This window comes from Seriola dumerili, unplaced genomic scaffold, assembly GCF_002260705.1.
Source record: "Seriola dumerili isolate Sdu_G_001 unplaced genomic scaffold, Sdu_1.0 BDQW01001850.1, whole genome shotgun sequence".
Taxonomy (NCBI): Eukaryota; Metazoa; Chordata; class Actinopteri; order Carangiformes; family Carangidae; genus Seriola; species Seriola dumerili.
Window position 1 is genome coordinate 320,950 of NW_019176105.1, and position 16,221 is coordinate 337,170.

At 37.0% G+C, this 16,221-nt stretch overlaps 1 protein-coding gene and 1 long non-coding RNA gene across 2 annotated transcripts; both read left to right on the top strand.

The window, feature by feature from the left end:
* Nucleotides 1-7,900: 7,900 nt before the first annotated feature.
* LOC111239074 lies at nt 7,901-10,381 on the top strand. Its single transcript, XR_002665842.1, has 3 exons — nt 7,901-7,981; nt 10,110-10,169; nt 10,272-10,381. It is a non-coding gene; the product is annotated as an uncharacterized LOC111239074 (long non-coding RNA).
* A 1,493-nt stretch (nt 10,382-11,874) lies between these two features.
* LOC111239073 (cell wall integrity and stress response component 4-like) lies at nt 11,875-15,656 on the top strand. Its single transcript, XM_022768835.1, has 7 exons — nt 11,875-12,433; nt 12,553-12,617; nt 12,773-12,957; nt 13,414-13,760; nt 14,268-14,329; nt 14,421-14,569; nt 14,672-15,656. The coding sequence occupies exons 3-7, from the start codon at nt 12,795-12,797 to the stop codon at nt 14,761-14,763; spliced, it is 813 nt and encodes a 270-aa protein (XP_022624556.1). The 5' UTR covers nt 11,875-12,433; nt 12,553-12,617; nt 12,773-12,794; the 3' UTR covers nt 14,764-15,656.
* The last annotated feature ends 565 nt before the right edge of the window (nt 15,657-16,221 follow it).

Sequence of the window (16,221 nt, forward strand, 5' to 3'; positions counted from 1 at the left end):
CTGAATTGAAAGGCTTGCACTACAGATTATGCCTTCTTCATCTACATTTCAGAGCATCTGTGGTTGGTAAGCGGGTCTTGTGTAGAGGAATAGTATCTTTCATTTAAAGACAGTGTCAATGCTGAGGTTCCTTTAAAGCAAGGTCCTTGAGTGTGAACAAATCAGTTATTGGATGTCCCAATTTTTATAGTTAAAGATAGGGCAGAAATAATTTTGCTCAATGTTAATTACCTCAAACCTGGTCAGAAATCTTGGTGTAATCATGGGCTCAGACCTACATTGTAACATCCACATGAAAACAACAAAATCTGCCTATTTCATCCAACAATTAGAGGAAACATGTCTCAGTAAGGTGATTAAGCTGACTGAGAAAGTGGAAAACATCACTTCAGGTCTCAGATCCTGGAACTAGCTTCCTGTGTATCAAATAATTGATTTTTAATCTTTGATTTCATTGGAAAGTCCTATGTGTATTTTTGTAGTGTCTTGTTAATTTTATTTCTTGTCATATGTAAAGCACTTTGAACTAGCTTGTTGTTGAAAAGTGTTATTTTGCCCCTGGATCAAGACAATGAAGTCCTGTATGAGTGAGTTGTATCGGGGTCAGTTGAATCAATGGGGTTTCTAATGCTATGGTGTCAAGAGTGTGATGTGTTCCCATGAAGCTTGGATTGTTGCTGAACAGGCTGATCTCTTTTTACTGACAATTATCAGTGAAGATCAGAACATATTTCATGTAAACTGAACTACTTTGAATAGAAAGGAGTGGTTATCAGCTCCCTCAAAACAATACCTTACTGTCATTTTGTTATTTTTATCAAAGGAAAACACATCATGCTCATCCAAACAGGCTCAGTTGTCAGACTAATTGGGCTTATTACGAAAAATAACCAATTTGCACACACTGAAATCTTCCATCTTACTTACTTAGGAACTTAATGAAAAAATCCCTAACTCCCACACCCAGCATTACATTACAATGAACAGATTTTATTTCATGTTGTTTGTCACCGCTGTGAGGTGGATTGACAGGTGTGATTAAGGCTGAAAGAACTGGTTACATGAGACACCTTAAGATGGCTCTTCTTTTTTAGTCATGTTTATGCTTATCAGTGTACTGAAGATTCTTGCAAGATGTCGGTTTGATGCTGTTGAGAGGTGAGTAGTAGATTTTGTGACTCGCAGTTTCTACATTCTTTGAAACAATTTGGACGGAGTCTATATGTGCAAGTGAGATCTGTTTTGTTTATGTTTATTGTTTGAACTGAAAAGAAACCAAAACGGCATTAATGCATTTTCCTAGAAATAGAAGGGTGTGGGTGTGTGTGTGTGAGTGAGTGAGTGAGTGAGTGAGTGAGTGAGTGAGAGAGAGAGAGAGAGAGAGAGACAGAGAGAGAGAGAGAGAGAGAGAGAGAGAGAGAGAGACAGGGAGGGGCAGACACATTCCAGACCATGGCTTTGCACATCAAATCTGACATTTAACGTACATGAGCAAAATCCCATCTTGTCATATTTGAGGAAAAATGACAGTGACGAGGTGTTTGATAGTGTGCAGCTTCGACTGGTTAAACAAAGCATGTTTTGATGTGTCTCATGACTCTCATGAATGACTCAACATTATTCAACGTCTCCTGAAAAGTTTTTTTTTTCCAGCTTATTCACAGTTTTTAGGTATAGACAAGTTAGCTGGTCACTTAGGGGGCACCACCAGGAAAAACCCTGGTCATGCTTCACTAAGCACCTGAGACTATCCCACAGTTCATTTGCTCACATTGCTGTGTCTTTGGATAATCAACTTACTTTCGTTCCATGCAAACATTATAATATGATCCATTGTGGGATAAGACTCAAAAGTGTGCAGGGCAACTCCAGTCATGTAGAAGTCCATAGCAAAAGTTCTTTGTTCCTGATGTGGTTGTTGAAATCCTGTCCAGACTTTCCTGCAGCAGATCCACACCAACATTCTCTCTCTATGGATATTATAGAAAATACAACAGAATATATGCCCTTAATGCAGAGCTATTAAGCTGTAAAACATATAAAGTAAATAGTATAAAGGAGGAAATAATACTCATAAATAAAATTAAAATAATATTAAATCATAAATCGTGGTCAGCAGATCCACAAGTGACAGTTTAATACTTATAATACCTACACCGCAGTACAGAAATGACAGAGACAGTCTCAATGAATGATTACAAAAGGGACTTAATGTTGGCACATAAATCAGAAGCCAGTTTGAATGCTGGTTGTTTACTTGTATTTATCATGCATCAAAGGAGTACAATACAGTACAATCATCAGGCATCATTGCAAAAAATAAACAAACAGAAAAAAAATAAAATAATTAAATACAGTACATAGTGGTGGTTGATCGAGAAGTCATATTAAAAAACAAGTGCATTTGTGCCAGTGGGGGAAAGAATGTAATCTACAACACATCGTCTCATGCTTTTTTGAAACTGCGTACACGTGGCACGCAGACTACACTTACTCAGACGTAAGTATGCAAGACATGTAGAATATGCTATTGTTGGCATAAGGTGCTTGGCTTCAAACAATAGGAGGCAAATGCCTTGAATCTGTTGCTTTTTGGCTTTGTTTTGTTATCAGATATGCTTGCTGCTCATGGATGCCGATCACTTGCCACCATGAAGTGTGGACATATTCTAAGCCTATTGACAGGTGAGTCAGGTGACATGGCATGAACTGTTCCATGACTTAACTAACTATAAGTATATCCCACCTGACGTAAGACATACCAGACGTATACCAGGTTCTAGAAAGTACAGATAATACGATGATATATATTGTCCCTCTCTATTTTCAAAAATCTCCTGAAGGCTCATCTCTTCCAATGGCACCTCCTTTCCTAACACCTTTAACACCCTGGCTAACTAGTACTTCCTATACACTTTCGGTGCACTTCTTTACCTGATCTCGTAGCACTTGAATTAGATTGAATAGATGTAGTACTAGGTAATTACACCGAAGTCTCCTACTGCACTGACGCTTTAGTGTTGTCTCTCACTTGTAAGTCGATTGGAATAAAAGTGTCTGCTAAATGAGAATATTCGAAGCATCCCAAAAAGGAAATCACTTGGAATCAAAAGATTAAACTGGATTAAATTGATGGATTAAATGGGTTACTAAATTACAGATGTCATTTATCACTAAATAGATGTAATTTATCACTAATGTTATTTAAATTAAATAAATATATGATGATAGTGCAGCTATAGTGCATAATGTTTCATTTTTCAAACACAAAATTTTTTTTGTCATATATGTGTGGAAAAAACACAGGCCTCTGAGCATTTCACAGGGTAGCAGTTGACTGACATTTGAGATCTGGCACTGGGAGACACGCTGTAAACTTTGCCACTAAATGGAAACCTCCTCATAGCCTCTGAATACTGATACTGATGTTTTTTCCCCTTTTGCAACAAGCATGTGATTAAGTGCAGTGGTTGGCCATTTAAGAAGTCTGTCTCTTTACAACATGAGGTTCCATAGTGCTGTTAAGTTTGTATTTCACTCAGAAAGTGGACACTGACAAACGTTGAGTCCCAGAGAAAGATAAGAAGTCACATGGGAAGCAACAGCTAACAACGCCAACTCCCCGGCTGATGGAATTGAAATGATGTTATCATTTCTAGTGCCCCCCCACACAGTCACTAAAAAAAACAGCTCTGATATTGTCAGTCAAAACCAAACATGTACACCTCCTCAAGAACACTAATGTGGGGGCAGAAAAAACAACATTAAATACTTACAAATTTGATCACATAAGTACATATATCAAAATGAACTTAATAGAAATGAACTTTAATTTCAGTTTGACTTTAATGTAAATTTCTGCTATTGCTTATGAGTAAAGGAATGTTGTGTCAACAAATGTTTTGACTACTACAGTGCCCACGGAGGCAAACACATTTACTCCACATGGGAATACAACAGCTAGCTCCAACAAGGAAGATGAAATGGTAGGAGCTTGAATAATGCCAAATGTAACTCGAGTCAAAGGAGAAACATCGGAAAGAGTGGAGGAAATAAATGCAACATCAACAGAGGGAATAGTCAGTAAAAATACTGCTACTGCCAGTAAAAGAAATACTGCTTCTCATGATCTCCCTGTGACTGCTCCCCATGAATCTGTCCAAACAGGTCTGTCAACTAATATTACAAGAAACCAACAGGCTTCCAAATCATCAGAGGCAAACCCTAGCACCTTATCTTTTGTTGTATCTAGCACATCCATAGTGGTACATAATGTGTCAGGACTGTTGGACTCCTCAGCTACACTAATGACTCCAACTCATACTCATCCTGACTCTACACAAATTCTTTCAGCCTTGACTACAGCTCAGTCCAGCTGAACTCTGACAATGCAAGAGTTGACCTCCCCTTTACTAAATTCAACTGTGGTGGATACACCAGTACCCAGTGACTTCAGCACCAGTACATGACACCCACACATTTACACACATTGTTGACTCATCCACCAACATATTTGTGACTGCCATTCCAGCCACACCTAAGGCCTCAGACGTCACAGATCATAGTACAGAGAGCAGCATTCCGCACTTATCAGAAACTGATGTGCTATATGCACCTACACGGAAATTCAAAGACAAAACACAGAGAGAGGAGCCAAATTTAACCTCCAACAAATCTGACGATGTGTCTGAGACAGTCATGTGACCCTAACCCATGAGACACAAACCACAGAATACATTGCAGTGCACAGTACATCATTTGCAGTTTCAGGGTCAACTGCAACACCAAATCAAAAGAATTCATCAGTGATGAATGTAATCTCAGCCTCAAATGTAGATGCTCTCTTTCTAACAACAATATCTACAGCTGCAACAGCAACACCAACCAAAACATCTGTAAAGACAGAATTAACCGAAACGCTGACACAACCTACAAACTCTGAAGCAGCACAAAACTCAACCCATTGGCAATACAAAATACTGTATCGGTGACAACAGTATCTGTTCTAACACAAGAAACAACTTCAACTCTGGAAAAGTCATTACAAGCAACCACTTTGTCATCAACACGAATTTCTGAATCTGCACTATCAGTATCCACCGCATCACCACAACCACAGACAGCGGCATCAACCACAATAAACTCAACAACAATAACCTACAGCGCAAAAGAGGAGAAATACAAACAACTCGTACACTACAACTAACAGAAATAAACCAAACCGATGTTGCAACAATTCACAGTACAACACTAATGCACGGCATGTCATTTACAACTGAGTCAACAACTCTTCAAACACAAGCCTCAGCAGCCATAAAATCAAACCAGCTCACCATAATCAACAACTCCAATACATACTACATCTTCTGAGAAATCACCAAAACCTGCAGTATCGACAATGATTCCACAGGACAACGTAAAATCTGTCACAACACCATCATCTGTGGATCTGCGGAAACAGCATCAGACATAACCTCCCTATCAACGTATTTGGCAACAGTATCTACAGTGGCACCAACAGAGACACGACCAAGCCGCCAAGGACAACATTCCCAAACTCAGATATAATCAGTACCCCTCCACAGATTTCTGCCTCTCCCTATACACTTAGTCCTAGGAACTTTGAGTTCATCTATAAATACACACACAGGTGGAAACTCATCAGTTGTTCCCATTGCATTCACCAGAAGACCAACGTCCCTGCTGTCCAACTCAACAACAGAAATCCCTTGCACCCCCTCAGAACATGACTACAAATGTGGATATGACTTCAGTGCCTGTACCAACAGATGGGACACCTAGCCAACGTATAGGTATTCCTGTTCAAAGAAAAGTTAATAGCTGTTTAACAGTTACACCAACAAACCTAACTGTGACTCCAGTACTTTCAGCAGTGCCATCCAGCTCTTTGCCGTCACCTGGACTTGTGTCTCAAACCGCAGCGATCACAGATGTTACCACAAGCTCAACTTCTATTGAGCCTTTATCATTTACCCCAGATACATCCCACCTGAATCCTGCCCAAACCAACACAACCCAGCTACAAGTTGATCCTACTTATTTCCCCTTATTGGGGAGAAATATTGTGTTTTTTAAAATACATTTTCAAAATTGTTGCTGTGAAGCCCCTTTTCCCGGACCACATTTGCTAAATATGGGGACTTGAAGGTTAGTGTTACCTGCTAAGCTAAACTAAGCGACTGCTGGCAGTAGCTTCATATTCACCATACAGGTATGAGATTGGCATCAATCTTCTCAACGAACTCTGAAAGTGGATACGTGTATTTCCCAAAATGGCAAACTATACATTTAAAGTCAGTGATGGTATGATATTTAGTCTGTATGATGGAAAACATGTGTTCTAGCTATGTGCTTAGTCTTTATGCCTCATACATTCAAGCCAGGTTGATATTTTAATTGTGTCAAGAAATTTCCTGTACTAAATTATATTTCTCATTTAATTTCACAGACACCAACATTGCCACCAGAAGTATACATTATACACCAAAGGCTTGAAATCCTTATTATCTGTATGACCAGTGATCAATATTAATTGAGCCAATCCACACTCTTAATTCATTGTTTACGAGGAATGTGTGTAAAACTGATGGACCACTCACTCTCAGCTACTCTCAATCACAAACTAAGCAGATTTCCTGTAATGTGCCGTCACTGATGCAACTGTTGTTTCTCACACTGAATGCTAGTTTTCTGAGCTCAGCTGTCCATTGATTATGTGCAATAGACTGTTAAGTAGCCTAAATGGTAACTGTCAAGGACAGAGTGTACAACCACAAATAGATATATCACTCTACCAATGCCGTGGACAGTTAAAAAAAGGATTGTGAAAGTAAGTCGGGCACTGAATGATGTCTATAGTGTTTCCTCCAACATGTTTGTGGTGGTTATGCCAGTCATGCTGCATTCTCTCTGTGGTATACATGTCTTCGTCCACCTTGTCCTTTTTAAAGATAAGACTCAGGTCCTATTTTTAAACATAATGAAAATACAAAAAAAAGCAAAACCTGCTGCTAACAAATCTACTGCATGGTTGAAATTGCAATAAAAGAGATTTATTGTTAAAATTTATTTCTTTTATTTCTCTGGCTCTGTTTTTTTCCAGTTTCTATTGCCATCTAATCCCCAGTTCAGTTAAGGATTTCATTATTTCTTTTATTTACTGATGTATCACGTTTTTAAGGCTCACTGGGATATTTTGTCTGACATGTAAAATTGAACAAATACTCCATCGTTCATAATTTTTACCTAATAATAATGGAGATATGCCTTTAACAAATCTTGTGTATAATTTGATTTGCCTTGACTTTTCTTCCATGTTGAAATTTGTTTATTGACTTTATTATTCTGATGTTTTGTGATGTTTTGTTACCTTATCTACCTGCACTTTGTGTGCTTATTTTTCTTTTCTACTTAATGCTGTTGTTTATTTTCTTTTTAAATATTCTAGCACCAATACATCTGCTGTTTGGAGCACTGTATTTACACCCTGAATAAACTTGATTATTTATGTTTATATATACTGTGTCATACAGTAAATCCACAGAATTCATGGTTAGTAGCAATCTCCAAAATATGTTCATGTTACATCAATATGCAGGTAATAAAATGAAAGTATTTGATTTGATGAGTATTATGCAGCTCTACTAAGAGATAAGTTAGTTCACTTGAGTGGAATGCATTGTGCTTTAGATTTTCAAATGACTGAACCATGAAATAGACAAAGACCCAGGAGCTGTTTGGGCAGTTTTTTTTCCTGCTGTCATCCTTCAGTGATGTGTTGAAACATTTCCAGAAAATGTATGACCGCCTATTATGACACTTCCTTTTACTTCTCAGCAATATAAATAAGACCTCAGCAAACAGGTGGCATCACACAAGATGTGCATTGGGGTAACATTCATAAGGAGCCTTTAAAATAAATCTAAAGAACATTATTAATAAAGTTAGAATATTGCTTGGGGTAAGTACATTTTTGTTTAATTAAATTCTAGATTTTACAGGTATTTTTATGAAATCAAATAAATTACTCTATACTTTACTATAACATGTTTTTGATTGCATGTTATGTACTATTTTGGAATTTCTTGTGAAATCTTGCTCTATTGGATTATTACAATCTATCATCCTATAGTTATGATGAAAAAAAATGTAATAATGTATTGGTTCATACAGGAACCTTTTCTTTTCCTAATTCCTTTCCATAATGAGGTCAGGGTCTGCTGGTTGTTTGGCAATAGCTAGTAAGGCTTATGACTCTTATGTGGAAAAAGAGTAATCTCAGTCAGCACATGTAAATACATTTTATATCGTTTTTAGATCCATTAGATGTTTTAAAATGATAAGAGTAACCTGTTTTAGTCTGAAATGTAAAGTACTGAAAAGCTGAGATTGCTATTAACCTTACACCAGGTCTTAAAGGCTGCTTTATAATTATGATACACATTACTGATTTTTTATACATACAGTATGGAATTCAATAAAATACTCTACTCAGTCAAAATTTTATCATGCAAGAAATTATTTGTTTTACAGTGCATTTCATAGTTTTATTTCCATTGCATTGTTGGCTGCCACCTTTAGCATATTGTAATAACCAAAAGTCAGTTTTTGCGATACAAATGTTTGATACAAGATAAGAAACATCTACTCAGGGCACTAATGTGTAATGTTAAGATAAACAAAAGTGCGTGGAAGGAAATCCATTTTACATTTTGACATTTTATTTCCAGTGATTATATGCTGCAATTTGAAATCAAGTATTAACTCTCAGAAAAAAAAAACAGAAAACGGAAAAGTGCTAAACTGTGCATCGGTGCTAAGATTAGTCTTCATTTTAATTATAAAATTTCATAGTTAACATTCATAATTTAAACTGTATTCATGGAAATCCCTTTCATTTTGGCTGCATAAATTAACAATGTGATTCCTTTAATTGGGATTTAATCCTTGATATTTAGTTCTTTCTATGTCTGCAGAACATCTTTCAGATGAAAAATGTCATTAACGCTGTGGAAAGTGGTCATTTAAAACATCTCATTGAAACTTATATATAAATGCTTTAATTTGAATTGTGGTCTTGAACTTGAAATAAAATTAAAACATTATGTTTGCACATTCATAAAAATATGAAAGCATTTTAATTTACCCTTTTATACCACTTCAAGTACTTAATGTCTGTTTTTTTCCTCATAAGCTCTATAAAAACTAAAACTAAACAAAATAACTTACCATTTACAAAACTATGAGACAGTTCTGATTAGCTGAGTGAAATATAAAGGTTATGCACATTATAGTGGTCATAATTACATAAGGTGTGACCTCTGTTGCTTGTAGATTCCTGTCTGAGGAAAACATGGAAAGTTGAGAGGATCCATTGTGATATATTATATGTTCTTTGCAAGCATCTTTCTTGCTTATGCATAGACCAAAATAAGTACCGTAATTGAGTTTCGAAATTAGTAGTTACATTTGTGCTTACTGCTATGACAAAATATCAGCCTCAGAAGTAAAAATAGTCACTTTGTGAAAGGTAAGGCCAAATGGTAAAAGCCACAGAAGGGTCCCATACCTACACCCTCATATAATATCTGTGAATTAGTAGTTGTAAAACCATCTTACTTTCAGCCCTGCTATGTAAAAACAAATCTAGCAGAGACATTTGATTAGCCTTTATGTTATATATATGAGACCAAATAATTGATAAGATAAATTATATGTGTATTTGAAATATGTACTTGTAGTGGTGCAATAAATTCTAAATCTATAGCTTACATTACATCTCTGTTATACAGTCTTTAATTATATTCACATTTATGTACTGAACGATTACATTCTATGCTTGGAAGAGCAGGTGCCCTCTGAACTTTGAAGAAAAGGTGGTAAAAGAGCTTCTATGTAGTACAAATTACGAATCAACAGAACAACTTAATGAAAAGTACATATGATGATTTACAAAGCTGCAAATATAGTTTAAATTGTACGAAAAAATCACACATTTTCATCATTACAAATTGAACATTAAGTGCATTAGGATGTTTGCTGTTTATTGTGTTTTTTTGAGTACGTCACTGTCCTGTCAAATATTGCAGGTTAAAGAGTAGACACAATGGGTTTTGGACCAGTCTTATCAAGTTTGCTGATACTTACAGGTAAGTTAGTGATTCTTGTAATATAGAGTGAAGGTGTTCACAGTGCTCTGAAAAAAACAGTGTTATTTTAAACACATTAATACTTATGTTCTTTAAATGTAGTGGCCATTGAGCTTGCTACTACACCAGCGGCTGCACAAACTGGTTTATCAACCACAACTGGAGGTTCAACAACAACTGGTGCATCAACCACAACTGGAGGTTCAACAACAACTGGTGCATCAACAACAACTGGAGGTTCAACAACAACTGGTGCATCAACCACAACTGGAGGTTCAACAACAACTGGTGCATCAACAACAACTGGAGGTTCAACAACAACTGGTGCATCAACAACTACTGGAGGTTCAACAACAACTGGTGCATCAACTACAACTGGAGGTTCAACAACAACTGGTGCATCAACAACTACTGGAGGTTCAACAACAACTGGTGCATCAACTACAACTGGAGGTTCAACAACAACTAGTGCATCAACCACAACTGGAGGTTCAACAACAACTGGTGCATCAACCACAACTGGAGGTTCAACAACAACTGGTGCATCAACTACAACTGGAGGTTCAACAACAACTGGTGCGTCAACCACAACTGTAGGTTCAACAACAACTGGTGCGTCAACCACAACTGGAGGTTCAACAACAACTGGTGCATCAACCACAACTGGAGGTTCAACAACAACTGGTGCATCAACAACTACTGGAGGTTCAACAACAACTGGTGCATCAACTACAACTGGAGGTTCAACAACAACTGGTGGATCAACAACAACTGGAGGTTCAACAACAACTGGTGCATCAACAACTACTGGAGGTTCAACAACAACTGATGCATCAACCACAACTGGAGGTTCAACAACAACTGATACATCAACCACAACTGGAGGTTCAACAACAACTGGTGGATCAACAACAACTGGAGGTTCAACAACAACTGATGGATCAACAACTACTGGAGGTTCAACAACAACTGGTGCATCAACTACAACTGGAGGTTCAACAACAACTGATGCATCAACCACAACTGGAGGTTCAACAACAACTGGTGGATCAACAACAACTGGAGGTTCAACAACAACTGGTGCATCAACTACATCTGGAGGTTCAACAACAACTGGTGCATCAACAACTACTGGAGGTTCAACAACAACTGGTGCATCAACTACAACTGGAGGTTCAACAACAACTGGTGCATCAACCACAGCTGCAGGTTCAACAACAACTGGTGCATCAACTACAACTGGAGGTCCAACAACAACAGGTGCATCAACAACTACTGGTGGATCAACAACAACTGGTGCATCAACTACATCTGGAGGTTCAACAACAACTGGTGCATCAACCACAACTGTAGGTTCAACAACAACTGGTGGATCAACTACAACTGGAGGTTCAACAACAACTGGTGCATCAACCACAACTGGAGGTTCAACAACAACTGGTGGATCAACTACAACTGGTGCATCAACAACTACTGGAGGTTCAACAACAACTGGTGCATCCACAACAACTGGTGCATCAACCACAACTGGAGGTTCAACAACAACTGGTGCATCAACTACAACTGGTGCATCAACAACTACTGGAGGTTCAACAACAACTGGTGCATCAACTACAACTGGAGGTTCAACAACAACTGGTGCATCAACTACAACTGGAGGTTCAACAACAACTGGTGCATCAACAACTACTGGAGGTTCAACAACAACTGGAGGATCCACAACAACTGGTGGAACAACTACAACTGGTGGATCAACTACAACAGGTGCATCAACAACTACTGGTGGATCAACAACAACTGGTGCATCAACTACAACTGGTGGATCCACAACAACTGGTGGATCAACCACAACTGGAGGATCAACTACAACTGGAGGTTCAACAACAACTGGTGCATCCACAACAACTGGTGGCTCAACAACAACTGGGGGGTCCACAACAACTGGAGGTTCAACAACAACTGGTGGATCAAGTACAACTGGAGGTTCAACAACGACTGGTGGATCAACTACGACTGGAGGTTCAACTACAACTGGTGGATCAACTACAACTGGAGGTTCAACAACAACTGGTGGCTCAACAACAACTGGTGGATCAACAACAATTGGAGATGCGACAACAACTACTACTAATATACCTGTTACAACTGAAGCTCCCCAACCAGTTGTGGTTCTTGAAGCAACCTTGGGAGAACCATTTGTAGAAGCACTCAATGATCGAAACAGCACTGAATTTCAGGCTCTTGAGACAAGAGTTGTAACACTTGTGAGTACATTACTGAAATGCATTACCTGATTACCTGTTTGCAATGGTTTTTGGATTTGAGTTGAAGAATATTGTATTTTTAATTTGTTAATATTTTTCTATTTGCTTCCTTCCCACAGTGTGATAGCATCTACAGGGAACGATTTGGCCTTCTTTTCATCCGCACTTTTATCATTCAGTTTAGGTAACATTTTCATATTTGAGAATCCAACTGATTTTGCTTTACCTCCTGGGTTGTGGTGATCAATATTAGAGTTGTTAATGTTAATGATGGCAAAAAAAAAATTACACATAGGTATAACTTATGAATGTTAAGAGATATGTGCTTTTTTGATGCAGACCAGCTGTAGTCAGAACACGAATGGGAAATACTGAAGCAGAGGTGGGGCTTGAGTTCAACCAAACTGATACAACTGCAGAAATCCCACAGGCTACTGCTGTTGCAGAGACATTAGTAGAAGCTGTGACTAACCCCAACAACACCTTTAATCTCACTGTCGAAGCCAACTCCATCCAAGTAGTGGGTAAGTAAACAGTAGTCCCACATTTTACACTAATAGATATTAGATAACGACTTTGTTGTCTCAATCAACAATGCAAAGATCTTTCTCAGCATGAGTTGTTTAAGGATGATTTCTGATATATTCCTGAATTTCATCTGAAAATAAGCATCCCATTTTTAAGTCCTATGACAATTATGGATCGGGTTTACAGAAGTTTTTTTTTTTTAACTCTGCATGCAATTAGATTTTACTGTCAAAGTTATTACTGATTCCTTGCTGTATGCCTTTTTAACGAATTGATTGGTCGACAAAGACCATACACAAACATAATTATCATGTCAACAGAAGCAAGACTTTAACTCTGACTTACTATATATTAACACAAAGTATAATGTAATGTATATGTAAGTTCAAAACAAGACCCTTTGGCTAATATGATGTATTCTCAATTTTTCTTCATATTTTTCCTTTTAACAGAAAGGAACAATTCAACAACAGCAATGCCCACTGTGAATACTACAGCTACAATTGCTGCAACTACAACCACCATTGCTGGTGCATCAACTACAACTGGTGGATCAACAACAATTGGAAATACGACAACTACTACTAATATTACTATTACAACTCCAGCTACAATTGCTGCAACTACAACCACAGCAACCCCTACAAACACCACGTCAGTACCAGCAACGACTACAACTGCTGAGGCAGTCACAACAAGGCAGTTGACTTTCAGATCTGTTGGAGAGACATTTACAAGTGACTTGCAGGATACATCATCTGCAGCATTTACAAGTCGAGCCTCACTGATCAAGTCAACAGTAAGTGTTTTTATTAGAATGAAACCTAGCAAAATTGAGCAAAATTAATTTGAAATGTTTTACAAGATGTCCATGATGTATTGGATGTATATAATGTAACAGTATTCTACTATATGCTATCTTTTCTTTTCATTTGTTTCATTTCCAATCAAATTTCCAATCAGAGTCACTTATTTTTAATTATAAACTGTTTTTTAAAAGAATTTAATCTCATGCAAACATGTCTAATTTATTATCTAAGTTTATGCTTTTAATAATTCCTTATATTCCTTATTCCTTATGAGATGAAAAAACAACATAAATCATTGTTACACATACAGCAAATAGGACACAGATTAAATATGGTGACATTGAAAAAACTGGAATTTGGATTAACAGGAAGTAGAATGGAAGAACAGTGTTGTTGTATAGTTCTGATTAAATACCATAATTAAAAATACAAAATGCACAAGTGATCAAACACAAGCCAGTATGGTACTTACAGCTGGTTTTCTTTTATGTCTGCAGCTTGAGCCTTTCTACCAACAAGAATTTCCTTCATTCCGCTCTTTGAATGTGGTTTCATTCAGGTAATTTTCTATTGTCGTTGACAGAATCTTACCAATATTGGGGATAACTTCATACAAATAAAACAATACTTTTTGGTAATTTCTTTTGCAGTAATGGATCAATCATCAACAACATGGACATTGGCTTTGCATCTACATCTGTCCCTAATAACACTCAGATTGCAAATGTATTGGTTAATGCAGCTTCAAATATCACAACCTTCAACGTTGACACCGCTTCCATTTCTGTGGATGGCACACGTAAGCAATATTGAATGATACCTTGTCAAAATTCTATATTATGTACAGAACTGTTTGTTAAAGCAAAATCTTTTTCCACTTTCATTTACATTTTATTTACAGAAGTGTCAAGTGGAGTCAGCCACAAGAGTCTCAGTCTCATCACTGCGTCCTGCCTGGTGCTGATGTCATGGCTGCTATCAAGCCAGCAATAGTGTCCGCGCTGATGTCCATGTGAAATCTCATTAGAAAATGACTGCTATCACTGGTATGAAAAAGGACATTGTTCTCATCAAATATCCAAGAGGAGGATCAAAAATGTTATATGGCATGGAAAGAGAAAGAACCAGATATCGCATTCAAAGTGTGGACGACCACACACCTTAATAACAAAGGTTGATCACAATGGCACACTGATTCAACCAGCATGGTCCTTTGTTAGAATTTTTCCTTATTTCTCTGTTTAATGTCCAAGGAAGATCATCCACGAAGGAGACAACTTTAGGCACCTGATCTACTGAAATGAAAGCATTATCACTGCAAATTTATGGTTTAAAAATTTGAGTAATGACAAATGAAACCTTGACACACCACAACATTTTTCCCTAAGTACAAATACAATTTGAACGTGTTGCGCAATAATAATATAATTTAGAAACACTATCATTGAAATAGAACATACAGGTAGTCATTTGAACATTACCCAAATTATTTATATCTAATTATGTTTTACTGCATATAGGAACTGCCCAGTTAGTGAAGTTGACAGAGAAAAAAATTCAGTAAGCAAAACATTCAGCCAATAATTGCTCCTCCCCCCAAAACTGACCCAAGATTTATGTTGAATGTCATGGCCCTCGAGAAACATACAACGTCTGAACAATGTCTTGTACGATAATCCAGTCACTTTCTTATTTATATGTATTTATATTATCATGCATATGTGTATTCTGTGAGTTTGCCGGTATTTTTATACCTTTAGAAAGAAATACTAAGTCTTCAAGATGATCAGGATACAAAAAAAATAAAATGTCTCAATTTAAAGTGGATATAAAAACATGTATCACTGTATAATGAAGAGGCTTCCATTAAAGGCACTGATGATCTATACAGATAATCAAAACCTGTGTCATTATTTCATAAAACTGACTTTTTCAATCAGATATTTTCAACAGGGTCAGTGAGAGATATGAGAAATAGTCACAGAAAAAGGTGCGGAAAGTGGGGGAGTGGGTTATTAGAGAGAAAGAAAGAGAAAAGGAGGTTTTAAAGCTGCTCAGTTGTTAAGATGTGTTGGGAATATTTATTAAAAAATGAAAAAAGGGAAAACTTGAGCTACACTTTCTATTTCATCATTATTTCCTTTTTATAAAATAAAGCGGACAAAAAGCCTTTGGTTATGTACTTATTACAATACTTATTTTATTTGATATGAGAAAAAAACATTTTATTATTTTTAAGTTCGTATTAGATAGATAGTAGATAGATAGATAGATGGATCCTTTATTAAGGTTATACTAACCTTGATGGAAAACATCATGAGATCAAGGGAAGATGTGGAGGAGAATTCATAAGGACTTAGGACAAGACAACCACAGTGCTGAGAGAATCTGACTATACTTACACTAGGCTTTTTTTTAACTAACATTATTTGCAACACAAGGACAATAAAT